We start from the raw sequence: 27,941 nt of genomic DNA, 5'->3' as shown, positions 1-27,941 counted from the left end.
CCAGTGCTGAACCGCCACCTGTCACTCTGTTTTTACAGGTGCTTTAACTTGACTTACACATTTAATGTCAATGACTAGCCTAACGTACCTCCTTTCAAGTCTCCTTTCAAGAACCTCTTCAAATGTGACTTGCAAGTATCTTTTCATTATCACTTCAACTGCAACTTTTGCAGACATGCCATCTCCCTTACATATATGCAAATTTGGTTTTGACTCCTTCCTTTCAGTCTTGTAATTGTCTTGTCATTTTCAGCTTTGTCTCATGACCAATGATTTATTCCTTACTTACCTGTTTGGTGCTATAGCTTCTGCTTCTGCTAAAGATTATACTGTGCCAAAAGAGGCACACTATCACTAGTACTAGTAGTAGTAGCACAGTGATTTTAACTTATGTAACTTAGTTTAGTTTCAGCTTCCTCTTCAAGAAAGCTCCAAAGCCACCCACCAATCAAGGGGCTAAAAGCTGTTCATAACAGAGAAGGTTGAATGCTGCCCTCTAGTGGCCCAAACTGCGTATGAACTTTACTGTAGTGTAGAGATAAGTGATAATGGTGCTACTGTAATTGCTTTTTGTGGGGAGTCTGTGCATTTAAAGTGTTTGTGCATTACTGTGGAGACCAGAAACAACATAGCACATGCCTTTGCAGCAAAATGCTGTTAGAAAAGAGCCTGAGACAGAATTGAGAAGATCAAATGATTCAGTTTTATTTATTGATTAGTTTATTTTATTGCCACTTTAGGACGAAAGGATAAGACATGCCCATGGTATTGTCAAAATGTTACTGCTAACACCATTTAACGCTATTAACAAAATTAATAGAGTTAGCAACACTGTCCAAGTACATTTTAGCATTTCATCCTGGAGCAAGCTTCTGCAATAATAATAATAATAATAATAATAATAATAATAATAATAATAATAATAATATACTCTATGAGCAACACAAAGTGGGACTGCATTTACCTGAAAATAGCCGTCTGTTGTAGGTGGTGCTAAAAAGAGCAGAATAAACTGTACAACCTAAGCAGACTAAGCAAGTTACTGCTTTAATATGACCACATTTAGAAATGTCGAATGATACAAGTTTAAATTAATCAGCATGAAGGATTCCAACCCAGGGCACATCTTACAAAATGCAACCACTTCCTGGTCAGGGGGGTTTAGGAAATGTGATAAAGCAACTGTATCAAATACATCGCTTATGTTTAATATATACTGTTAATTGATCAATGTGATCAATTACTAGATTTAACCCCCCGGAGTATGAGGGGGAACACTGATCTATGTCACACATTTACACTGATCATGGTGGCCAAATAAGCTCCCATTAAGCAAGTCTCTAGTAACAAGTGTTGTCTTTACAGCTCACTTATGACATTGAACTTGTTGTCATTTAGACCAGTGCTTTGAATCTTTTTGGAGTGTGACAAGAGAGCGGTATCCATGTGTGACACCCCTTGTTACACTTTAGAAGAAAACAGCTCAAATTTAAGAAAGTATCTCATTCATCCTCTCAACTTGTGACCCTCCAGCTTTATCATGAGACCCAAGAGGAGTCCCAATCCTCAGGCTGAGTTAGGCACACGTTCACCTTAACTGACACCACGGTATTAGTGACACATGTTAAAAGGTTAATTTACCTCTTTGCAAGAATTTCAACAGGTGTGAAATAGCGTTGACCAGTAAGAACATTTTGAGGGTCTTTGACCTTCTCCTGACGACGTGCATCTCATTATAATGCTCTGTGGTCCTCCTCTTTTCCTTCACCAGAAGTCTGGCTATCTTCCTGTTTGCTTGCTGTTTCCTCTTCCTGTGTCACAGGTTGAGAGTCTGAAGTTGGACTAGTAGGCTGTGATTGGTCATTGGCTCCTTGTTCCCTCCCTGTCTCCTCGCTCAGTGTCTGCAGAGCCTCTGTGTTGCGTTCTTCCTGTTCCTGTGACCCCTCCATACTAACAGATGCATTTTCATTTTTGCTTTCATCTTTACTCCCGTCCCGACAAACCTGCCTCCGAATAGTCCGTCTGTGCTTGCTGCGACGCGACTGGTTACAGTGCAGTGTGCGTCTGCGATGCCACTGATTGAGAGACTGTTGGGCTTCCACACTGAGCTGACGGGCAGCCAGTCGTGGGCGGAAACTGCTGATGTAGTAGAGAGAGGCATATAGAGTTGTAAGGTAGTAGCCACCTGTTGATACGGGGTAAAGAAAAAGGTGACATTGAGTGAGACAACCTATAAGCAGGGGGGAAACTACAAAACTACAACTACAAAGTGTCATCATAAAGTTCCATACATGTAGGGGGGACTGATTAAACCCAAAGCTTAGCCCTTGGGAGTACACTAAATGCTCATATTTGTTTGTTCTTTGCTCTGTGTGACATCCCAGGCATATAGCTCTGAGGCTGTGAGAACAGAAACACCACCCACTTGCTGTTTCCTGTGTGCGAGGGGCAGCCAATCAAAAGAAAGATCACTTAAACAAAGGGGAGCTAAAACTGTTTTTTTCAGACAGCTGAAAAACTAAAGGGCTGCACCAAGGACAAAATTAAGAAAACGTAAGGACTATTTTAAGTATGCAATGCCATATTAGTAGTGCAAGAATAAAATTATAAGGGTAAGGCCCTCTATAGTCTATAGTCATCTTTAGACTTTAAAAGGCCATATTTTTTAAGTTCATGTACATCCAGTCATGTGCAGTCAGGATCTTGGAGGACTACACGAGAGCCACTCCTCCATCAAAATTTAAACCGGTATGCAGATGAACAGGACTATAAAATAGGCTTTACTTAAAAGAATAAGCCCTTAGTCACGTGGGCCTGGAGACCAGTGAGCAGCCATCATTAGGGAAAAATGTGCAAAGCCATTACTAGCAGATTGTTAGAGTTCCATGAAAAATGCTGACTTGTGTGCAAACATTTGCTGTTCACTCCCTGAGTAAACACATTTTAGCCCACTTTCTTACTTTGCACAGTTTATTTACATTTATCGAGGAGTAAACACACATGTAAACTACTGGTGACTGCAGCAATCTGCTAGCCACCAAAGCAATCCCAGGGAAATTTCAGGTCCCTTCCACCAATTCATCCTAGCAACTTCCAGCATCCACTCACAACCAGTCGGGGAATACACACTTTCCTCTCACAACTGATGATTTCCAGATAGTTGTTGACCAGGCAAACATAGGCATTACTGTCAGAGTGTGTTAGCAAGTCACTTACTAAGTTTCTGAGTAAAGTCAGAAAAACTTCTATTTAGTTTCAAACATGATTTACTAAAAATGGAGCATCACACTTCCTCTACATTGTCCTTGAATTATAACTGGCTTACCCTCTCCTTGTAGCTGTGTGGGATCCAGCAGTTCCATCATGTAATCTGTGTCTACCTGCAAGGTGACCAGGTTGCTACGGAGCAGCACCCACGTCAGGCAGGGCAGGAAATCATCTGCTCCATACACTTTACCTGCTGTGAGGAGAACATGACTTTAAGTGGATATAACAACCAAGCGACTCAAAGTAGAAGAGTGGTATTTACGAAACACTGCCAGGCTACCTGAGCTAGCATTGGCACTCATGCTGTGATAGATGCTCTTGCAGACTTTGAGCATGATCTCCACTTTCTTGTTTGGGGAGTAGACATCGTGCATATTATTCCATTTCTGCTGGATACGATCTAGCGTGACGGAGTCAGGAACTCCGACTCCTGCTGAACCTCCTAGTTCAGTCACCTCGTTCTTTTCCAGCAAGCGCAGGTTGCTCTGGAGACGCTCGAAGGTGCCATCATTGGTTCGGGAGGTTTCTATGCAGGAGTAGAGGTGGCTGGAGACAGGCTTCAGAGCCACTTTGTGGATGGAGAGCTCCACCAGAGTGTCTACACCAAATCAATTCAAATCAAATCAATTTATTTATATAGCACTTTTCACAGGATAAAAACCACAAGGTGCTTCACAGTAATATAAAACAGAAATACATAAAATACATTAATTATCAAACATACAGCACAAATCTAATTAAAAGCCCTGGTGATCCTGGTGTTGATCTGCAACACCAGGATCAGACGACAGCAGAGGGATAATTATTGGAGCACTAAGCGTTCAACCACAAGGTTTTAAGAATGCAAAATATATATTCTGTCATTTATGCTGACAACAAAAACCTAAAATTATTTCTGTGTTATGTCACAGCCCACTCACCAATCTCTGAGTCGTTTAAGTCAGTTATGCTTTCCAGTAACAACTGGATTTCTGCATATTCCAGCAGTGTCTCCCTCAGTGATGTAAGTGATAATCTCACTTCCTGTAAGAACTCCGACCCTGTGACACCGCTAGAATCAGTCCCTCGCTTCGATGTCATCTCCACAAATCCCTTCGCAGCCTCTGCGAATGCAGCACCTTTCTTCTCACTCAGCTCTTGCACACGATTGGACAGTCTTTTTCGCTGGCTTACCAGCCCACCCAGCGCCTGGCCCACGGCAGAAAGGCGATGTAGGACCTTATCAGCCAAACGGTGTGCTGAAGCGTGGTGATGTGACGAGCTTAGCATCTGGGGCTCCATCTCTTCCTCTATGCTGCTGATTGAAAGCGAGTCAAGCTCGAGTGATGGAGGCTGGAGCAAGGAAGAAGGCCTGGGTGGAGGCAGCCAGACGCCATCCTCAATCCAGGACACCCTGTGAGGAGACTGAGGCACGGGGCTGCTGTGGCGCTGCAACTCAGGTGTTCCATTTCTGGGGGTGGAGGAAGTGGATGAAGGTAGGCTCCCCGTGCTCACCCTCTGAGGCTGGGCGATTACTAAATCCCGACTGGGCCGCCGGAGGACCACCCCTGCTGGTGTTTGCTCAGTTGGTGCAGAATCAGCGGAACAGGCTCTGATTAAACCTGAATAACATCACAGTTTTTTGCAATGAATTTAACTGATCCCACTTACTGATATCACAAGTGACATAAACAGAAAGACAGGACTGGCATTTTAACTATTTCTGAAATATGATGTACCTCTGACAGTCTCAAAAACAACCATAGGAATTAGTTTTGTCCACTTGCTACGCAGGGCTAACTTGTCAGAGCTAGCGATTAACAGTGTGGTCAAGCCAAATATATGTGCAAGTGTGGAGCAAGATGACAGAACAGCTGACGATGATTAAAGTATTTTAATAAGTGCTAACCCACATGAATGCTTTTTGTGGTGATATTTTCATTTAGTTTTAAAAGCTTGCACAAAGCCACTTCCTGTTTGCACCAGACACAGTGGATTTTTTTCTCCCCTGACCTGCAGGAACAGCATACTCTCTGTGGCCCAGGACTTCCTGATTTAGAAACTCCTAACTGTGTTTTTGCCTCTCACACACTTCAGCAGAACTGACCAGGACTGCATGTCTTTGTCCGTGTACAAAATGTATGGAAAACACAGTTACGAGTTTATTGGTAGGCTTATTTTTTATGAGGGGAAGAAAAGGTTTTTAGGGGTTTAAACAGTGCAAGGAGAGAAACTTTAAGTTCAATGCATCTCCTGATCTGGATAGATAGAAGCATTGTTTTCCAAAACTGTGAGGGGAAATGAAACTACACTGTCTAACATTGCTGTTCAGAACTGAGGAAGCTTTTTTTATATTGGGTGAAATCTGAAGTTGGTGCACTGACCTGAGCTCTCTGTATTGGGAGCAGGGGTTTCTTGCTCCAAAGAGATGGCTCGTTTACTTTGTAACCCTGCGCCTGCCCATTGCCGGGTGGTGCTGAGGCGTCTGAAATTTGACTGCTGTGCGGCAGCTGGCCTGTGGGTCAGCCACTCGTCTCCGTGTTCACGGAGGTAGAGGGGATTGATGATACACAGGGCCCCGTTTGTGGACGTCAGCTAGTGAAAAAAACACAAACATACAGTGTTAACAGGATAGAACGCAACATTGGTTACACAATAGACACATATAACCACTTTAGAAAGTTAAATTATTCTTAATTTAAATATTCTTGTGGGCACCTGAACATTATTTTGGAGTGGTGCTTCTGGTTGCATGATGAATGTTCTGTTTCTGAGACAATTACCAGGCTATTGATTTACCCACTGAAGGAAGTAAAGACACCATTTCCCCTTAAGTCCCTCCCCCTCCCTCACAAAAATCTACACACACGTAGATAAGCAACATACCTGTATGGAGCACATCATGCTGCTTGGTTCCCTTTGGGACATTTCATCAGTCTGTTGATCAGGCGGTGTGGAAAGCCAAGTTTCTGCAACAGAGAAATCAGTGAAATTAGCTGACAAGGCTCCTCAACACAGTGTATTTATTTGTGGTTTTGTATTGTTTTGTTGAAGATTATGAAAGACAAAAGCTCAGGAAGGCCCGGACGCACTAGGTTCAAGCTGTGAAAGACGCTCTTTGTTTGTGTCTGTTACGCTGTAGATCCAGCGAGGAATGTGGAGACAAACAGCCAGCACATCCCTGAAACACAGAGGGAGAGAGATCCAAGAGATAAACAGACATGATTTGGTTAAATACAGCTTCGAACAGTCTTTCACAACGTCCACAGTTCCAACAATAACCAAGCATGGGGAGTTTTTTATGTAGCTGAGACAGGAGATTCTTACCTGGTCAGAGAGTAGAAGAGCACCAGCTGAGTCAAGTCAGAGAAAGACAGATGAGACTCAGACAGTTGGAAAACTGTCAGAGAGAAACAGAAAGAGTGGGCAGCTTTAGTCTCGTTCTGAAATGCTCTGATGAAAAATACTTTCCTGGAAATGCACCAAAGTTTAAACCAGAAAAAACTAAAAGGGAACTTAAGATAAGCCAGTGTTAGGGTTTCACATATTTCCACAGTAGCTTTACAGCTTGATTATTTCCTGGCAGTGTGTGGTTTATAAAGCCTGACGAGGGTGTTGCAGGCTAGAGGAGTCAGATGACCCTTTAGTGTTTGATTTTTTTTAGATACATCATGTAGATCAGTAAGTGGAAAAGTTTGGTAAATAAATAAAATAGGACCAGAGTTTGATGTTTTAATCTGCATCAATCTACAATAACTGCCATGTCTGCAGGTACACAAACCTGAAAAGAGAAAGTGCAACTATGACGTTACTAGGTTATTTTCTATTTATCGGTTCGGTTTGACATGTTTGGCAGAAGTACTGACTCATAAAATAACCACTAAAAATGACGCAGGGAAATTGGTGGCTTGGTCACACAGACACACACACAAGCACATGCATGCACGCCTGAGCGCGCACACACACACACACAGATGTTTGCATGTGGCGGGATCCTACCTGCTCCTGTGCATTTGATATTATAATCAAAGACTTCCTCATTCTGCGCTCCGGCAGACACACACAGCAGGCTTGGCTGAGACGTCACAGAGTCCCGCACAACCAGGAAACTCTGCAGGGAAACACACGTGTGACTCATTTAAAGATTTCAACTGTCACAGAGACCTGTTAAGCAGGAGAACGTTTACTTTTATCCCTCTCAGGCTCAAATTAAACTTTTTGTTGCTAATGCACAACCAAGTCCTGCAGTGGTACTTCTGAGTAAAAAAAACTCATAAAATATGTATGTGGGGTAATCAGGTTGTTAGTTTTTAACTGTTGCAAATCGGCAACGCCTGCCTCGAGAGGGTTAAATGTTCACGCTGGCAGGCTACAAGGCGTGGCCAGATGGTAAGCAGGCAGCAGTAAGAGAACAACTGAGTGATGGATGGACACAGACAGAGAGAAAAAAACTATTTTAGCGTGTGGTTTACAAAGAAATGTGTCAGAATTTCTGTGACAAGAGTCAATTGATTTGATCTCGACGTGACAGAGCGTCATGCACACTGCAAATGTCTAAGGGCTCATGCATTAAGTGCTGATAAGTGTTTGCTTGCCCACTCAGAGATGCTGATATGAATCTGTAGATGACAGTTAACTCTGAGTGAGGAACCAGTGTGGCTTAAGACCGCTCACATCACATGATTTTCTTTAACCATGTTCTATTCTATTCTTCATGTTTTATTTTGCGCATGCATCAAAACTAAAACCAGAAACTGAGCCCCACAATACTGTTAGTGCGCAAATCCATCTTCATTAAAACCAATCAAATCCTATACAAGAAAACCTTGAAAACCGAGGGTTTCAAAGAGTGGCCCACGGGCCGGTGGCAGGACTCGTTCATATTTCATGCAGCCCTTGAGTCTGACAAGAAGAGAGAGCTCTCTACTGTGCATTTTATTCACTCACAGTTCACACCACATGTGTGATACAGCAGCACACACCACGACCCCAAAGATGTTGTTTCTTTTCTAGCTTCTGTTTTAGCCATCAGAGCCGACTAAACTGTCCTAACTCATGGTGGAAAAACTATAAACCAGTACAAGAGTGGACTAAAGTAAATAAACACAAAGGCTAACACAAAATGCCACCATCTTCCGAACAACCATAATCATAACGATAACTAAAAGAGTTTTATGTGTGTAGTTTCCTGCCTAGCTTTCAACCATGTGCTGACTCCTTAAACTGGCACTCAGGGATACCTGCAGCAAAGAAATATGTCGTGCAGAAATAGACTGTAAGTTCAGGGTAATTTATTACTGTAGAAGTACAGGGTTATTATACAGTAATAGGGATTATTAACACGTAGAGATCATTTATGACAGTCTTCTCCGGTGTGGCATCCTATTAAATTCACCTGAAGACTGTGCAATGCTCAGAGAAACTGCAGAAAACCCAAGAGCTACATCTAATACCGACACCTCAGTTAGCATTAAATGATACAGTACGATTATAAAAGGACTGAATGGCTTGTATGGAACAGTTGCCAGGAGAAACCAGAGCTTAATTTTGCAAAGTTGGATGTGAACAAACCACAAGACTTCTGGAACAATGTTCTCTGGACAGATGAGACCAAAGTGAAGGTGATTGGCCGTAATGCACATCGCCACGTTTGGCAAAAACCAAACACAGCTTTTTAGTACAGAAACCTCATACCAGCTGTCAGGCATGCTGGAGGAAGGGTGATGATTCGGGCTTGAGAACTGGATACTTTGCATTACTGAACTCCTCTGCAAGTATTCTAGAGTCAAATGTGAGGCCATCTGTCTGACAAGTAAAGCTTGACCCAGAGTGGGTCATGCAACAGGACAATGATCCCAAACACAGCAGTGAATCTACGACAGAATGGCTGACAAAGAAGAAAATGAAGGCATCGGAATGGCCCAGTCAAACTGCCCAATCTCTGTGTGACTTCATCAGTTTGAAGAAATACTTCTGCTAAAGGTGGGTTTACAAGCTAGTGAATCATAGGATGTACTTTCTGCTTGATGTTATAGAGCTGATAAACAATGACAGTATGACATTTGTTGTCGTTCATGTGAGGTTGCATTTGAATAATTTGAAGACCTTCTAAAGAGCAGATGATCTTTATGCTGACATGCAAAACCTTAGAAGTGAAAGAGGCTGCACTTTCTTTTTCGCATTACTGTGAACAGGGTCTTGCAGTTAGGGCATTTATTTTTAGGTTCTTACTCTCAGATCATATCAAACTCATTCTGTCTTTAAACGTGCCTTGTGACTAGCTTTTGTAAAGGCCTCATTGAATCAGGCACTGCTGTAACTCGCGCGGGCTAACGTGATTCATGTATTTTAACTTAGATGGCATAAAAATGTACAAGAAACAGGATCAGTTACAGTCAGTGATGAAGCTAAAACGTTGTACTGCGGACTCCAGCCTCGTCAGTGATGGTAAAAGACTAATCTTGTTCCTGGTATTTGTCCACTTTAGAAAAAAATGTGAAGTGTTTCTGTTTCTGGTGTGAATATCTCAAGAAACCCTTTCACTTCTTCATGTCTCCTTTTATACACACAGCTTTGCTTTGTCTGCACAGAGACTTGCATCGATCACGACGCCTTTTCTGGAAGCAAAGACAATAAAATGGCCAGTTGAGACACAATTAACTTGAGTAAAGCAAAACGCATGTAATCCCAGGCAACGGCTCTGTCAAGTAGTTACATCACCACAGCCAAATTCAAAGGTGCTCTTTAGACCAGCACACATTTACAAACATGTACAGAGGAAGTGGTTTTCAGGCTCTGTGTGTACAAAAATAAAGACTGACAAGCTTACTTGAAGTCACCAAACTCTGAGCACAGAAACACACTGAAAGACAGCAAAAACAGTGGCAATTAGGGAAAATATATCTTCCACTGATTCATAACAGCCATCTTACTGTTTGCCATTCATAAAAACAAGAAGAAATGAGTCAATCAACCCTCCCTTCCAACATCTGATTGAACAAAAGTCGACTACAACCTCCACAGCATTCTGCTTATCACATTATGCCAGTAAACTTGTCTCTTAACACTTAATACAAAACAAAAAAAGCACACTCCTCCTCCATAACACATTTGTCACGGTTCAACGACTTGTTGCTGCCAGTCAGAGTTTTGCATTTCAGTGTAATTGTCTCCATGTCACGCTTTATAATAACCGAGAACAATGAATACATAAAGCACATACGTTGTTACTTTGTTACTTACATTCCCTGCGAGTGCAGCAGCCAAACCCACCATGAAATGTCATTTCCCTGACATGAACTCACTTTTATTCAGCACTACTTCTGCATTTAAAACAGTTCGTTGTGTTATCAGACCTCAAATAGAAAAAAAAGAAGGAACTACATTTAAGTGACGTGTGCATGTCAACATTCAGACCCACAAAAAACGCTTGGCTGCTAGAGAAAATTTAAATGATGCCCGCAACTTCGAGCTTGGGAACGCAAAAAGCAGCGAAACTGGGAGAGGAAGCAGAAGAGAGGACACACTGGGAAGTGGGAGACACTGGCGGGAAACTGAGAAAAAAATAAAGAACTAAGATTTCTTTTTTTAAAAAAATAGTCTAAAAGTAAATGCAAAGTAAGTAAGTCATTAAATGTAAAGTTGTTTTATTGCATAAGAGTTGTCAAAATTGAATCAACTGAGTAGCAGTTGATTAAACTGGTCAAATTCTAATAAAATATGACTATCAAGTGGGCTGTTATAGCAAATGCCGTAATGGTCCAATTGGGAAAGTGAATCTGTTGGGCGTTTTTTGGCCGTCGGACAACGATTCTGATCGCCACACTGCCAAATAGGACGGGGGGAAAGAAAAAAAACTGAGTAGCAGGCAAAGACTAAGATCAAGGACCTGTTAGGAAACAGAGTCATTATTTAGTGTTAGTGGGAAGCTTTACAGTGAGATCCTTGAATGATTTGATCAATCATCTGGACTTCATTTGACACACACTGGACGATTGATGTCACATAATAACAGCGAGAGTCATTCAGTGATGTCTGCTCCTACCCCAGCAGGTGTCCCACAGATAGCAGCGTGAGCCCCCTCTCTGTCCCAGGCTCCCCCGGGGCACCAGGCCTCCTGGCAGCCTTTCAGCTGATCCAGCAGTGACAGTTTCCTCCTGCTGCTCCTCCATGGGATGGCTGTTGTCCCATTAACTGAACTGTGAACAGCCCTGGACACAAACACATTGACATATTTTTGTCTACATCTATGGACATCAGCTGTAGATAATACAGAAGGTCCATTCTGACAAAGTAAAAAAGACAATCTGGGTAGTTAACAGTGCATAATTCAGCAAAAAAAAGTATACAAAACTAAGAAAGTTTCCTCTAAGATTTGGCTTCTGGGACAATCATTTTTAATAACCAGACATCAAACTCAAGACATTGTTAGACAGAGAATTAAACACAAGCACATTAGTGGTATAGAAATAGCTGATACTCACATGTGTCGAGCTGGCTCGGTTAGTTCACGTATCTTCCCTCCTTTACACTGTTAGCAGTTTCTACACATATTGCAATCTGCCCACTCTTGAACTCTTCCTTTCTGCGCAGTGCAAAGTGTTGCTTAAGAGTTCAGAACAGCTGAAATAGGAAGCTGTCATTTTTCTCACTAACACGTCGTCAAAAGGTTTCGCGGCAAAATTTTCTTAAGTTTCTCAAATTCAGGTATTTGATGTACGGCGCTCATGCTCGCCTGCTTCTGCCTCCTGCTCACGCTGGCATTTAATGTAGTTTCAATTTTCATGTGAATGTTCACGACACCTTCTTCACCCTTCCCTCCCCCCCTCCAAGTCTGCCTGTGGTTAACCCAGCTCTGACTACAGCGTGGAGAGAGAGAAAACACTGCATGTTCTCTAAAGAGCTATGTGCCTATTTTCTTACTCTCTCTGCAGCACCTTTCTTCTGATCCGATTCTGAACTGTAAAACCATCAAAGCAAAGAACAGACAATGGTCTGAGAATGCTTCACCATGTCTTCATCTCTGTGACAATTATAGACAAACATCGTCTGATTAAAGTAAGATCACACGGATGGTTTTACTTTTCATGTGTGAGAACTCGCTCACAGCGGAGGATGGACAAAGTCATTGAGATTCAGTTCCAACAACTGGTGAGAAATGCTGAGTGTGGGATGAGTAAATGGATAAATAAATAAAAGCATGCACAGTGAGATTATTGAAAAAGTCTGAAAGATCGATTAGTGATATAAGCGTTTTTTGTTTTTTTTTCTAAAGACCAGATTATAAGAAATATACAATAAGAAAAATGTACACAAATGAAGGAAATTTAAAGCTACTCCACTTATTGTCAGAGTGTGGCTGGTTATCCTTTAAAGCCTGATTTTCTTGGAGTTCCTGGGCTGGCTGATCCCTCTGGATCCACCCCTGGATGAAGTTTCACCTGGTTTCCTCCTTCCTACCTGTTTAAGATTATTAATCATTATTATATCTGCACCAATTCTTTGCCAAGTCGTCATTGCCAATATGGTGAACTTTAGGTCACTTTTGTAACTATTATTGTTGTTTATGATCATCTGTCTGTAATAATCCTGTCTCTCTCCCTGCTCCCAGCTCTCTTGGAAATCTTGCCTCCTTGGAAACACACTTGTCAGCTGCCTGTGGAAACCTCCAGCTCATCACCCACTCTCTGTAACGTGTCAAGAAGAAGGAGGACTCACCTGATCACCAGCCTGCCCACCCTCTGCCTGTTGCTAGCTTTTGGCTTGCCACCTGCCACCCACAGACGCCCTCCATGACTCCATTCACGTACAGTAGTAGAAGTGTTGTAGCTACATTTACATTTTACAAATTCTCTGTCAATACTATGCCTCTTCTGAACTGCTGTTAACTCTGTATCTCCTCTCTGGCAGAGCTCCTCTCCACTAGTTCTTCACAGTGATCACAACAAGAGCACAACAAGCTACCCTAAAACAATCCAATGGTAAAAGCAATACACCTGCAAATACCAGGTGAAGGATAAAATCCTCTACAAAAATTACCGAAGTGTCTGAATGTTCCACCGCAGCTACGGGACGCTGTTCTGTGGGTAGACGAGCGATAAGGAACGCTGTGTTCGGAGGAAGATAGCACAGCACACCAACATGAAAACCTCACTCTAGCTGTGAAGCACGGTGGAGGGAGCATCATGGTTTGTGGCTGCTTTGTTGCACCAGGTTGATGGAAATCGTGCAGTCATCGAGACAACAATGAATTTTAATTGCATTAAGAATTCTTCAGAAGAATGTGAACAACGTATAAAGCTGTGGAGAGGTTTGGTGACAATAACCCAAAGCATGAAAAGTGGACCAACCACAGGATGGCTGATAAAGAAAAAAAGTAGCGCTAAACAGTGTCTTGGCATTTCCAGCACAGGCCTGACCTCAGCCCAGCGGTTCTCAAAGTTTGTCTGGCGCGCCCTACTATAGACACTGAAAATAGTTCACTCGCCACACACACTAACCCCACAGTATTTTATAAACCAGTATCAATAAAAGTAAATTCCAAAACGTTGATTTTGTTCATTTGGTACGTCCAGATCAACAGAACCTTTTGGGATTTCCTTACCTGAATGATTGAGTATACGTTTGTGGTTAATATTTCCTCTTCACCTCTTTGTGGGTCACATAAGCATCTACAAGACACATCCGATGGAGGTTTTGCTGCTAAAGGAGGTGCAAGTAAGCAAACCTAGTGTAGTTTACTCGCTTTTGCCAGCCTGTTACATGAGTGATTATATAACATGTTCAAGGTCTGAATGGATTAATTTAGTCACTTTGTCCATATTTGCACCTTACGGCTAATTGCATTTTAAATAACCAGTGTATAAATACTGGTAATTCAAAATCAGTTGCACTTTTTCTTGCAACTTTATTTAGAAAAATAGAAGTATTGGAAGTAAAGACTAGGCTGAACATGTCTGAGGCTATTTTCTGTCATGGTACCTCATCTCTGCCTTACGAAGAAACCACAGACTGAGGTGTTGCTGTTTGGTCACCATTTCCGTGGCAAGCAGACTTCTAGTTTTAGTTTTAGAAGCAGCATTGTCACACCTGCAGCTTAAATCATATCCTGCCAACACCATGACACTGTAACCATCAGTTTAAAACCAGGTTAAAACTTCCTCCCCGTTGTCGATGTTGCTTAGTTTGTAAAAAACTACAGAACCAGAGATTATGCACGTTAATTGGTAATTGGTAATTTGTTTCAACATGTGAACAATATACAAGTACATTTAGAAAAGAAAATAAGAAAGAAAAAAATACTATACAAACGTTCTGATACTTTCAGATCAATGCATGCAATCATAAATAAAAGCGACTTTGGGAGATCCTTGATGTTTATCTACTGCTGTCATCGGGTCTGAAATGGGTCATGCAAAAGTATTTTGTTCTTATTGAATGCTTGCATGTTAACACATCTACAAGGTTAAAAATAAACTGCACACGTTAGCCTGTGTTAGTATTCACCTGAAAATACCAGTGTGCAAAGTAAAGCCTTGAAAGCAGAATTTCATTCAGTTTACATCATAACAAACTATATCTGGCGCTACATTAGGGTAATTTAATGTGCACAGACATGAGGCCACCTTAAAAATAGACCTATAATGATAATTTCCAGTTCTGTATTTTATTCTCAGACTCTAAAAAAGGTTTCCATGAATCTTTATTAATCTTACAACCGTATGCAAATGTTTAAGTATTATTTAACCTGGTCATGCTTTGGGCAAATTCATATACTTAATGACAAATTGGTATGAATGATTTCTTTCACTTTAATATGCACCCATATAGTAAATGAGGACTTCATAAATTAACTTTCATTATATTGCATATTTACGTGCCTTTGCGATTTACCTGTATGACAGTACATGGCAACAACATACACTTGACAAAAATGCGGGGGCATTAAGAGACAATTTTTCAGGCTTGAGTTAAATGTGTTAAGTACGTTTATACAGCATTATGAAGCATAGAGGTAGCTTACGGCTCAAAAACATGAAGGTGTGGAAGTGACTTAAACCTGCGTCCCATCTGAAGGCCACTCGATAGCAATAGCTGTGGTTGCAAAAAGACTTTCAGTCCTGTAGAGGTGTGTGGTAAAACAGCGTTCTGACTTGACCTCTGTGAACACTTTATTGGTGAGTTTATGGGCTCAGTCGCTTGTTTTGTTGTCTTTGTCATACATTATTTAAAAATGTAGAATTATCTATGATCATAACATGGTAGCTACAGTCACCTTGCGTACTGTCTATGGCAGGGATGTCAGATATTACGCCCTAAGCTCAAACATAAGACTTACACTTTTCATAGGCTTTACATCTTTGCCTCTTAGTGAAGAGGTCCCCCAGGACCATTCACACTACACCAATGTAGTTAAATACTATAGAAATTTGTTTTATTATTACAGGACAGTCTGGGCAATTATATATTAAGATATTCCAGGGATTAAATATACCATTAGACTTCTTTACACCGAGACTGAATGTGGCCTATACTGTAAAATGAGTTTGACATCCCTGGTCTATGATCTGCTTTGGCTCCTCCTCTTCCTTTAAACCCACCGTTCTTGTCATTGACTTCTTCGTGTAAACAGGAGGCTTAAGCAATATGAAGGTGGACCTTCGATGTTCACAGCCAACGCTGTGTGCCTGATGTGACCCTAATAAGCTCCTCTCTCTGACATCATACAGAGCCAGGAAAAAACTGTTAGAAAACACCCATCACTGTAATAGTGACAGAAACAGGGCAAGACCATATATGTCATGTTTATATAATGTGTGCACTTTTTTAAAGTTTCTCAACAAGATTTGTTAATATTTTGAAGCATGACAAAATTAGGCACATGAGGCAGACTGAATCTTACCACGTTACCTAGGTTACTCTGTGTGGTGTATTTGGTGTAAATATAGTGTTTCTGAGCTCTCCTGTAAAATCTGTTTCTTTCTAATTAATCTAAGTTCATTCATTTGCTACAATGAAATGCCTGCAGAGCCTGCGAGAAGTTGGAAAATGTTGAAAAGTAACAGCCTTTTTGGGGAAAACAGCATTCATTCTTATGCAGATTTATGCAGGTAGATGCTCCAAAAAACAATCTACACCATATGGGGTTTGGTATAGACTGAGGCTGCAGGGCTAAAGCGGTATTTTCCTGTGTGACAAGGGCAGCAGTGGAGAGAGAGAAACCTCAAGGCCCTGGAAGGATGCTGTCATCAGGATGAAGTTTAGGAGATCCATTACACTGAGGTGTGATACATTGTTATAGCAGAACACATAATAAAGAAACAATATTAGCATCGATTGAATTTGTAATCTTAATATTTAGATTCAGGTGTTTTTAGTCTTATTGGTACCGGTGTACAAAGTTAAGCCACAAACATTTGCGACAGAAAGAGTCGTTCTAAAGATCTCACTTAATTCAAGAGTGCCAGAGTAACGATTTAGGAATCACAGCAACTCAGGTATGAAGTATACAAAGCGGTGTTGCCGAGGTGAGGTGATGGTGTGTAAAAGTCAACAAGACCCAACATCTGCAGAACCCCCCTGGCTTTAACGTCAGCAGGAGCATCATGGCAGTGGTTTCTGAGCAGCTCCTGTAGGTGTGTTGTGCATGTGGTCCTATACTTTGTCCATGTAGCATACATAACCACAGTGTAACCAACTCCTCTATGAAAGACTCAACAGAAGTGAAAATGATCAGCTTTGAAAAGGTAAAATTTATTGCAGGGGGTTGCACTGGTTCCTGTAACATTGTACAGATGTTAATGTTATTGCATCCACCCGAGTATTTTTAAACCCACAAATCAATTCATGATCACACGAGTTTACAATAAAACCAGATCTTCTCATGTCCCCCATGCCCCCAAAATTAACTTGGGTTTAGACTTTCTTTTGCATTTTTTACATTGCTTTTTTTTAATTTTTTTTTTAACATCATTAAAAATAAATTAAACATGAGAGGAACGTGAAAAACACGGTAAATTACAAATTGAGACATTTTAGAAGAGCCATGTGCCCAACTGCGGTCACCTATCAGGAAGTTAATTTTGTTAGTAGGAAAGTTATCAGCACAGCAGGTTTTGGCTTGAGGGAAACAACACAGCACCTAAAATAGCCCGCTTATCTTCACAGAAAAGATCATTTTTGATTAAACAAAATATCACATGTTCAATTGCTGGTTTGCATATTCGTCTGAGCCACTGTGAAGTGCAATGGCGCCTGTTTTAGAGACATTAACCACAACGCACATGGGCACGCTATGTGCTGCTGCAATACAGATAAATGAACAATAGGTTCTGTTGCAACATAAAATCTGCCGATCCACAGAGAAAGCGATAAAAAAAAAAAAAAAAAAAAAAGCTGAAAAGCTGAAAAAAAAAAACAAAAAAAAAAAAAAAAACTGCAAATGACTGATATAAACAGATGTCAGAAAGTCCACCACAGCCTCGCTTCCAGGTAACCCCCCGATGCCACTTCTTGGGTCAACTTCAATCTGTGACATCACCACAGTAGCTTCATTTAATCAGGGAGCTTTTTATTGGTTACTCCTCAGCTTTGGGTTCTGGTGGCGCTGATGCAGAGCTCGCCTTGGCTGTCGCTCCTTTGTTTTCACTGGCCTTCTCTTTTGCATCCTGACTGTCGATCTTGGCGTGCTCCTTCTTAACCAGCTCTTCCAGCTCTGCCTGGAGAGACGTAACAAACAAGAGCTTTAATGCAGCTGAGGCACTGAGATATGGAGCCCAAAGTGGTGGCAACAAGAAAAGCTACAAGACAAACAACTCAAGCTTTTTTTGTTTGTTTTTTGTTTTGTACTGCGACACCTCTTCCATCAGGAAAACCACAACTTCACAACGATCTACAATAGGCTACCTTGACACTAGGATCAAAGGAGCTTGCAAAGAAAAGCGTCTGGACTTCTTTAAGTTTACTTGAAGACGTTTCACCTCTCATCCGAGAAGCTTCTTCAGTTCTAAGGTCAAATGGTGGAGAGTCCCAGATATAAACCTAGTGGGAGTATCCCCCCACAGAGGGACAAAAGGACCCCCTGATGATCTTCTAATCGCCTGAGCCAAGGTGTGAAACTGGGTGTGGGTCCCAATCAGCCAGAGTTTCGGGTGTGTTCATTGTGAAACCTGGCCCCACCTTATCATGCGAATTCCTGAGGTCAGATGGCCCAGGATGTGAGTGGGCGTTAAGGCGTCTGGGAAGGGATCTCAAAACTGGATTATAGATGGCAGAGAGTTGGTGTCGTAAACCCCCGCCTCTGTTCAAAGATGGTCGCTCACAGTGGACATAGATGGCTTCTTTTCTGTGCCTCTTTGCTGACTAAGTCAGCAAAGAGGCACAGAAAAGAAGACCAGACACCAACGAGGGAGGATAAGAAGGACAGACGCAACAACATTGTCATCCCCTATGTAGCCGGTGTATCAGAAAAACTTAGGAGAGTTTTCTCCAAGCATGACATCCCGGTGCATTTCAGACCCAGCAACACGCTCAGACAAAAACTGGTTCACCCGAAAGACAAAACGCCAAAACACAGACTCAACAATGTGGTGTATGCTGTACAGTGCAGCGAGGAATGCCCAGACCTCTACATTGGAGAGACCAAACAGCCACTTCACAAGCGCATGGCACAACACAGAAGAGCCACCTCCACAGGACAAGACTCAGCAGTCCATCTGCATCTTAAGGATAAAGGACACTCTTTCGAGGATGCCAATGTTCACATTTTGGACAGAGAGGACAGATGGTTTGAAAGAGGAGTGAAAGAAGCCATCTATGTCCACTGTGAGCGACCATCTTTGAACAGAGGCGGGGGTTTACGACACCAACTCTCTGCCATCTATAATCCAGTTTTGAGATCCCTTCCCAGACGCCTTAACGCCCACTCACATCCTGGGCCATCTGACCTCAGGAATTCGCATGATAAGGTGGGGCCAGGTTTCACAATGAACACACCCGAAACTCTGGCTGATTGGGACCCACACCCAGTTTCACACCTTGGCTCAGGCGATTAGAAGATCATCAGGGGGTCCTTTTGTCCCTCTGTGGGGGGATACTCCCACTAGGTTTATATCTGGGACTCTCCACCATTTGACCTTAGAACTGAAGAAGCTTCTCGGATGAGAGGTGAAACGTCTTCAAGTAAACTTAAAGAAGTCCAGACGCTTTTCTTTGCAAGCTCCTTTGACTACGATGACCTGGATGACTGAGAACCTTCACAGACATCTTGACACTAGGATGTTTTTACTGCTCAAAAACAAACAAAATAAATAAGAGCAGTTAAAAATCTTTAGACACATTGACAATTTTGTTTAGGAAAAAAACAAAATAATCATCACGTTGTGGGCTGCATAATCGCACAAAAAATCTAAAGTTCAAAATTTAAATCCGATCAGCTTAGTAATGTTTATGGCCTCCACATGCATGTACACAACATTCTAAAGGCCTCATGAGATAGTGAATGACGTCCAACAGGGTCTCCCTGCTGCTGTTTGGCTGCTTCAGATGCACCGATATAGGATGTCCCAAAGGTTCTCAGTTGGATTCAGTTTTGGGGCATGTGAGGACCAGTTAATGCCATCAATGCCAGCATCATCTAGGAACAGCCTATGCACTCTGGCCACATGAGCACGGCTACTGTCCTACACCAGGAGGAACACAGGATCTTCGCTGGCATAATGAAACTTTCATCTCAGTACCTAACAGTGCTAAGCACTGTTGGCTAACACTGTCTAAGGATATGCCTCCACAGAACATCATTGATCCTCTGCCAAGCTGGTCATATCACATATCATTCACCACAACGTCTCCAGACTCTTTCATGCCTGTCACATGTGATCCGTCTGATCCTGCTCTCATCTGCAAGGAAAATGGGTCACCACTAATATAAGAAATCCCAGAGGTTCTCAACTGGCAGGTCTGGAGTGACAGACCCACCACTTCCTCTCTTGCAAATAGGGATGTGTACCGGTATCCGGTGCCATGATGGCACCGGTTCTGACATAAACGGTAGTAACCAGACCGAAAAGCAGCGCACATTTCGGTGCTTTTTTTTCCTGAGCTGTGATACACTTTAGATTCTAGCCAATCATTTTACGTTTCCGAGGATAGTAGGCGGGTCCAGGTACGTACGTTCTTTTAGAGCAGAGCTACAGATTAAAAATGCCCAAAGCGAAGCGGTCAAAAGTCTGGCTGTACTTCACAGCAAAATATGCAAACTCAGCAGCCTGCAACAAGTGCTTTAAGCTGATACTGTGACACTGTCAAAGGAGGTAACACCTCAAATCCGATGAAACACCTGGCAACACATAGCGTTTTTTTAAAAAGCCGAGAAATGCGCCGTATTTGATAGCTTGCTGCGAGACCTCACACCGAGCACATCTACTGCGGGTGTGGTGCCTGTTATCGGACCCGGAGTTAGCAACATCCCCCAAAAACCCGAAGAGGAGAGTCCTGGCCCCTAGCCCTGCCAGTGTAGCAGAAATGATGACGGATGATGATCGCAGCAGCAGACGTTCTTCTCTGCGTGAGTAGCTTAATGTTGTTCGCGTATAATTTACGTTGAGTAGGCTAACCACGTTATTAAAATAATGCATGTAAGGTGAACTAGCAAACACCGTCGTAGTTAGATGCAGCTGTCTTCTTGTTTGATGGCAGATACTCCCTTCACCCTGGCCAAAAAGGCTAAAATGACCAAAGAAAAAGTGGAAAACAGCTGAACATGAGAGGTTTTTGGACAAAGTTTGTGTTTTTTCCATTGTTTAAGCACTGCTTCCAGCCAAGAGTGATACCATATATGCCCCATAGCTGCAGAAAAGGCTAACATTGTTATCTTTTTACAAAGAAACAGCTGAACATGAGAGGTTTTTGAACCAATTTTGTGTTCTCCATTCTTTAAGCACCGGTTTGAGCACCGTTTAAGCACCGGCACTGTTTCAAAAATACCAGTTTGGCACCGGTATCGGATAAAACCTAAACGATACCCATCCCTACTTGCAAAGGTTAATCGAGCTGCATGGTGCTGCACTATCAGCAAATGTCCCACTGAAGGACATGAGGCCCTCGTGCTACCCTAATGTAGTCTGATTCTGACAGTTGTGTTAAATATGTATGAGTATGCGCTCTTGTTCCTCCTCCCACAAAGAAGCAGACACTGACCCTCCTGCTAGGCTGGCTTCTACTGCGAGCCACAGCAAACATCTGTGTGACAGCACTTATGGCTGTGCCTATGAGCTGGACTATCTGTACAATCTGAATTGACTGCAGGCACTGTGTCATCCTAACAGCAGTGACAAGGACACCAGCAAAATGCAGAACTAGATCAAAAAAAGTTAGCAGCCAAAAAAAGAAAAGGAAAAAAATAAGGTGAGAAATGGTCCACACGCAAAATTTTTTTTTTTTAGTGGTTGTCACCTCTACGGTACAACTGTTGTCACTCTCATTTGCACCAAAGCAGGCGAAATGGACTCACAGTGGTTTCTGCTTCCCAACCAGACAGACTGATACCCTGAAGTTAAAATGACTTTATGTTATATTTTGATGATCAAGTGTTCCCGTCACTTTCTGAGCAGTGTTTACTTGTTTTAACCTTACACACGATAGGCCTAAAAACATAGCAAAAACATAACATAGGACAGCATCCTTGAAAGGGGACATGTAACTTACCTTCCATCCCAGAAGATCAGCTAGAGCCAAACATCCATCATCACAAGTACTAATGTGAGCTACATCTCTGGAGAGAGAGGCAAATAAATAGCAACGTGTTAGTGCAAAACAACTTTTTATTTCACTGACAACACCAGCACCGCTTATCTTTTACACCATAAACTGAGCTGCAAATAAGGCAGCAATGGACACCTTACTGAAGAAAGCAGTTTAAAAATAACCACCATTTTAATTAATTTGCTTTTTGTTTGTTTTGGCACAAGATGCTAATAAATTAAACTCACTGCTTCCACTAGAGCTTTCTTGGTCATTTAAGGCAGCGGTCCCCAACCCCCGGGCCGGTACCAGTCTGTGAGGCATTTGGTGCCGGGCCGCAAGATTTGAGGCTCGGGTGTGAAATTTATGGTTTCAGGGTTTTTATTGTTAACCTGGTTTCCCTAGGTCTTTTCCCCTGTTGTAGTTGTGCGTCTTATTTTGAAAGAAATATTTACATGTTACCATAGCGACCAGAAAGCGTTAAGGGGCAGAGAGAAGGCTGTTAATCTCATGTTGTTGGCGGATTTTAGGAGGACGCTGCTAATAAAGTTACACAATTACACAGTGAATTCGCGTTTATTATTATATTTACAAAATATCACCGTTTTTGTCTTGGTCGTGTCATCTTATTTAGTTGTATTTATCCGGAAAACCGTAGAGGCCAATCCGTGAAATTATTGTCTGACATTAAACTGGTCTGTGGCGCAAAAAAAGTTGGGGACCGCTGATTTAAAGGGAATCTGATAACTTTCGATGACTTTTCAGTTTCATAGAAACTTTTTAGCAAGTCAGATACTGAGCAACGTAGTTATAAATTAGTTCAATCATTAATGTAGTGAGTAGTATGAAAAAAAATGTAGTATATTCAAAGTATCTACCAATTCCATTTGGGACAGATAGATAAGTCTTTGGTGCCCTCTGGTTGTAAAATGGTGGCCTGCGTGAAGTGTGTTCATTACTCTGAGCATCAGTCTGAACTTACAGCATACATTTCACATAAAAATAACTAAATCATAAAACAAAAAACCTTTTCCTGAGTATCTGTTAAACTGTATTTGACACATATATTGTGCAGCTTAATGTAAAGGTACAGCTACAGTACACTGCACTCATTAAGATCTTTTGTTTATATTAGTTTGTAGTAAACGGCAAATGCAGAGTAAAGCTATGGAGAGGAGTAGCTGTGTCTCATTATCACCTGTAAGCCTTGTCTGAGTCAAAGTCCATCCCTTCTCCGAAACCAAACAAACTCATCATGGGCTTAACCTGCACAGAGACGCACATCAACACAAGCCTGCACAAAGAATCCAAGAAAGAAGGAAAAGGAAGTGGTGAGTGCTTACCTGCCCTGATTTCTCCATGTTAATGAGCAGTCTGGGGCAATTTTTTGAAACCCTAAATGAAAAAGAAACACACAAAATAAAGTTTTCACCAGATCTACATGAAATTATAAAATGTGGTTGAGTGCAAACGCTCTCAAACAAATTCTCCTGCAGGTCTGTGGTCTACTACCAGACGATTACTGTAGCGGTCTCTGTGCTCAGACAGGAATGTGAAAGTTCAGCTGCAGTACCTGCTGACTAGACTCGCAAATGGTTGAACCTGAAGGGATGTCCCCATAACGATGAGAAGGTCGCAACGAGGAAAATCCTGAAAGGTTTACCAAAAAAAACCCAAACAAACCCCAAAACAACGTTTACTGTTACTAAGTAGTTCCATCACATTTCCTCAAAATATGCCAGAATGTTCAGAAGCCGCTGGTGTCCACTCACCATCTTCATTGAAGTGAAGAATCGGGCAGGTAGGTTCTCTCCAAAGAAGACAATATCTGTGCAAGAAAGAGCAGAAGAGAGAGACTTTCTAAAAGTCATGGTTGAAACTCAACATTACTAACATTTAAACAAATGAACATCTACTGACCTGGTTTAACCAAACTGCTGCACTTGTCACATTTGGGAATGTCGTCAGAAAAGATTTTCTCTACAAGACAGCAGGAGAAGGTTAAGATTCCAAGTGTCTCTTAATCAGACTAAAGCAACAATCCAAAGCAAAAAAACACCACACCTTTCATCCACTCCAGGCTGTACTCTTTGCGGCAGCAGAAGCTGACACAGTGTGACGTGTAGAACGTCCCGTGAGCTTCGATTAGGTCGTCTCCTTCGAGCCCGGCTACTCGCTCCAGCGTGTCGATATTCTGAATGAACACAGGCGGGAATGTAAATGCAGCAATAGTGACTTCATTTGTGAAAAGCGAGTGTTCCTCCTACCTGTGTGTAGCAGCGTCTCAGGATGCCCTTGTCTTTCAACATCTTCATGAAATAGTGACAGATTGTTGGCTAAACACCCGCAAAGGTCCAACATGAGAGAATGAACACAGTGTGAGGCCGTTTGTAGTTTTCTATATAACAACACGTGACAAATAATCCGCAAGTGTGCGTGTTGCACCTTAAATTGTCCCGGGTAAAGCTCCCTTGCCAAGGCAAAGAATGGCTCTGGATGTTTCTGAAATACGACACAGAGAAAATGATAATTTTTTTTCTAAAATAACAATTTCAAAAAAGTTACAAGACAAATTTAGATGCGTTAAAGCCAAAGCCTTGAAGTTGACCTTTTATGTGTTTACTTACTTTATCCTGTTACAATGGTGCGTGTTCATACTAAACATGGCCAAAGCCATTCACAAGAAACATGGTTTAAAGGGAGGGCAAAGAAAGCTACAAGAGATATGTTTCAGATAGTGGATGATCTGAGGGGTTTATTTTGAGCTGTGAATCATGGGAACCTACTCTGGGAGAGTCCAAGAATAAAAAAAATTGAGCTGAAAATGAACATTAAAAAGTACAGGTTAAAATTGTAGTTTTTTGACTGAAATATGAGTTATGGTTTAATGTGTTGAATTCGAGGCTGACAGTAATTAATATGTTGTTTTTTGTGTCAATATTAGCGAATACAAAGTTGTTTAAGAAGTGAGTAATAAATGGGCAAAGTTTTATAGACACTATCACCCCTCAAGCATGTCCAAAACAATCTCTCACAAACCTTAAAGTAATCTATCTGGAAAATAGCCTCTGGGTAAGGCAAGTTGTATTTTTGCAGGTTTGCATACAGGCCAGTTCCTGGAGAGCGAAAATCTGGGATTCCAGCAGCTGTAGAGAGAAATGATGTTCAGTTACTCATTAAGAATAATAATGATTATTATAATAATAGTAATTAATAAAAGAGGTGATCTTTAAGCAGTTTAAGTGCTTATTCTGTGATATAAAATAGAGATACTGACATGTGGATATTCCTGCTCCAACCATGCAGATGATGTTTTTACCTGCATGAAAGCAGAGAAGCTTGCGGCTCAATCAATAATAACTGCATTGTGGAAACAGGCTCGTAAGCGGTAAATCGATCCACTCCGGTGGGGGGCAGAGTGAAGGCGGGCAAAGACTCACATTTGCCGCTGTTTATGTATCGTGCCACTCCATCCAGAGTCAGCTCATCCAGGACTTTCTCAGCTGAACTGAGGCCCAGCGCGCTGGAGAAGAGGTTGCGCATGAAGTCCACTGATGGGAACACAGGGAAAATCAGATAAAGGCAGAAATCGATACATTCAGCCAAGTCAAGAGGCAGCTCCTAGTCTGATAAAAAATGTCTCAGCACAGCCACTGCATTAGCAGGAAAATGCAGAGGACACTGACACTGTTTAGTCATAAGTAGTAAAGTATATCTTGGGATTTAGCTACTAAGAAGTACATTATACTGCTGGGTTGGCACAATGGTCAAACTAACAGCAGAAATATATACAACTGGGAACCAGTCCAATCACTGGATGTAAGCAGTAAAGTAAGAGGGAAAATGAAAATACAGAAGTTATAAATCCCGTGTCTATGTGTTCACGTACTGTCTGCGTCTCCTGCAGCCTCGTCTTCACTGCTGTCGTCGGATTGTTCCTGCATATGAAACAATACTAAAATTTACAAGCATATCACATTTATCTACACTGCACTGAAATATTGCTGAACAGCTTTATCACCTCTTCCTGTCTCAGACACTGACAAATGAGGGTTTTGTTTGGATTATGTCAATCTGACGGACATTAACCACACCTCGCTGCTAGCATTCACTGCTTCACACACACTACTATTCTCACCTCTGGTTCGGGAGTGACCTCCTCCTCTTTTTCTGATTTAGGAAGTTCTACAAATGTAAAAATAAAACAGCACGTCAAACTCACCGCACAGTTTCACGTAAAACTAATGCACCTAGCTTTGAAGCTAGCTACACTAGCACGCAGAAACAGCGACACATTCTCGAAGTTTAACCGAAATTTAACTATCATACATCCGTCCTACCTGACGAATCAGACATTTATCCGTCTGCTGAGGATCTTATACCACAAGGGTTCTGATGACAATCGATTTAAATGCCGAATTTTAAGAAGTTATGACAGGTATCTAACACACAGCTAGCTGTTCTGTTGTTGTCCGTCACAAACGCGGTCCGTGCTTACTCTTGTGTTCAGCTTCACAAGAAAAGTCTGTTCCTACCTTCAGTTTGGGACTTTCGATAAGACTATTTGACTCCAGATACTCCGAAACACTGCTCGGTGGTGTGGTTCCAACCAAAGCACCCACATCATGTAGCCAATGCTAATTTAGAGTTTGATGTGTTTCACACAAGTTTCGACAGGTGGGTAGTGCTGTACCATGCTGCAAAGTTACGTATTGATGTAACACCAAGTAAAGACGCGGTCAGTATTGCCCATACCAATACCGATACTGAGACCTTTACTCCATAAAGGCAGCTTATGTAGCGGGAGCAGTGTGTTATGACTTGTGAGATGAATCATAATCAATTTCGAAATTCTGAACACATTTTAATGACCAATAAATCACTGTCATTTTTGCTTTCCACAATAATTACTGAACACAACAAAACACACCTTTCAACTTTTTATTTTGAAACTGTTTTTTTTTTTCTTTTAATGTAAATGTGGCTGTCTTTAAGGTTCTATTGATCAACTTCTGTTGTTTAAATGTGCTATTAGCTATAAAAAAAATGTTTAGTTTTTTTAATAATTAAAAAAATAAGATACCAAAGTCAAACATAAAGGCTCAGACATTTTTCAGAGTGCATTTTTGATGTTCTTCTTCTTCTTCACTTCCAAAAATGCAGTGGACTACATACTGAACTTCGAGGACAGAAACAAAGTATCATAAATCCTGTCATGCTAGCATCTATCCAATGCCAATACGAGCATTGGTATATTTGGAAAGTTCTTAACTGCTGCTTCTTGGTTTTAACCCTAAAACAGCTTTAAAATTAATTTATATTATTATATAATTATGATATATTTTTGAATACAAAAATTGCCTCCAGGTAAATAATAATAATAATAAATTTTGATATTTACTTACAGTCTATACCACAAAATACTTTTTCCCGCGTTCCTTAGGTGATGTAATCATTTACAGTGTAATTTCTAGTTTCTCATCTCAGTCTCAGGCTGACAGATCACGTGCTCCTTTTTTCTTTCATATCAGATTTTGTTTTTTGTTTTGTTTTTTACTTAATTCACGGTGAGTGTGATCTCCACTGGAGAATTTGTTTGAAATATATATATATATGATTATTATTATTATTATTTAAATTTTTAATGGTCACTGTTCGACTGGTCACGCCCATGGAAACACGAACAGACATCCCTTATCAGTGAATCTGATTTACTAACAACAATTTAAGGTCAGAAAACTGGCCATAAATGTGACAATTACTTTGCTCGCAAACTAAAACCTCAAACAATCCTCAGGGTAAGGAAGTTTCCACCCACAAATTACTAATCGAGGACCATTTCGACTTTCTCTTATTTATTTTCATGTCCCATGAAATAATTAGCTGCATTCATTCACACTTCATTCTACCATAGACGAATCATGTTCCACAAAATCCATTGGTTTACACTGAGCTCA

General features: G+C 41.4%; 2 protein-coding genes across 3 annotated transcripts; both read right to left on the bottom strand.

The window, feature by feature from the left end:
- Positions 1–65: 65 nt before the first annotated feature.
- rinl (Ras and Rab interactor-like) lies at positions 66–16,860 on the bottom strand. 2 transcript variants are annotated; one of them, XM_084950629.1, is made up of 11 exons: positions 11,730–16,860; positions 11,291–11,456; positions 7,246–7,357; positions 6,574–6,646; positions 6,339–6,427; positions 6,133–6,215; positions 5,631–5,841; positions 4,188–4,868; positions 3,548–3,865; positions 3,326–3,460; positions 66–2,185 (listed from the first exon to the last, which is right to left on the bottom strand). In XM_084950629.1, coding segments are annotated over exons 1-11 (2,322 nt in total). In that variant the 5' UTR covers positions 11,732–16,860; the 3' UTR covers positions 66–1,733. The 2 variants fall into 2 exon arrangements, with proteins under 2 accessions (XP_084806755.1, XP_084806756.1); XM_084950630.1 differs by lacking the exon at positions 11,730–16,860 and having other exon boundaries at positions 10,489–11,404.
- Positions 16,861–16,977: 117 nt separating this feature from the next.
- sirt2 (sirtuin 2 (silent mating type information regulation 2, homolog) 2 (S. cerevisiae)) lies at positions 16,978–26,505 on the bottom strand. The gene is made up of 16 exons (XM_084950631.1): positions 26,325–26,505; positions 26,123–26,169; positions 25,874–25,922; positions 25,425–25,535; positions 25,262–25,303; positions 25,024–25,130; positions 24,430–24,486; positions 24,252–24,320; positions 24,049–24,178; positions 23,905–23,964; positions 23,757–23,812; positions 23,558–23,634; positions 23,328–23,379; positions 23,183–23,250; positions 21,949–22,015; positions 16,978–17,963 (listed from the first exon to the last, which is right to left on the bottom strand). Exons 1-16 carry the CDS (start codon positions 26,338–26,340, stop codon positions 17,823–17,825), a joined length of 1,149 nt encoding a protein of 382 aa, XP_084806757.1. The 5' UTR covers positions 26,341–26,505; the 3' UTR covers positions 16,978–17,822.
- Positions 26,506–27,941: the final 1,436 nt, after the last annotated feature.

Source organism: Perissodus microlepis, chromosome 14, assembly GCF_051167445.1.
Source record: "Perissodus microlepis isolate ML-2025 ecotype Zambia chromosome 14, ASM5116744v1, whole genome shotgun sequence".
NCBI classification, from domain to species: domain Eukaryota; kingdom Metazoa; phylum Chordata; class Actinopteri; order Cichliformes; family Cichlidae; genus Perissodus; species Perissodus microlepis.
This window is presented reverse-complemented; position numbering and strand designations above follow the sequence as displayed.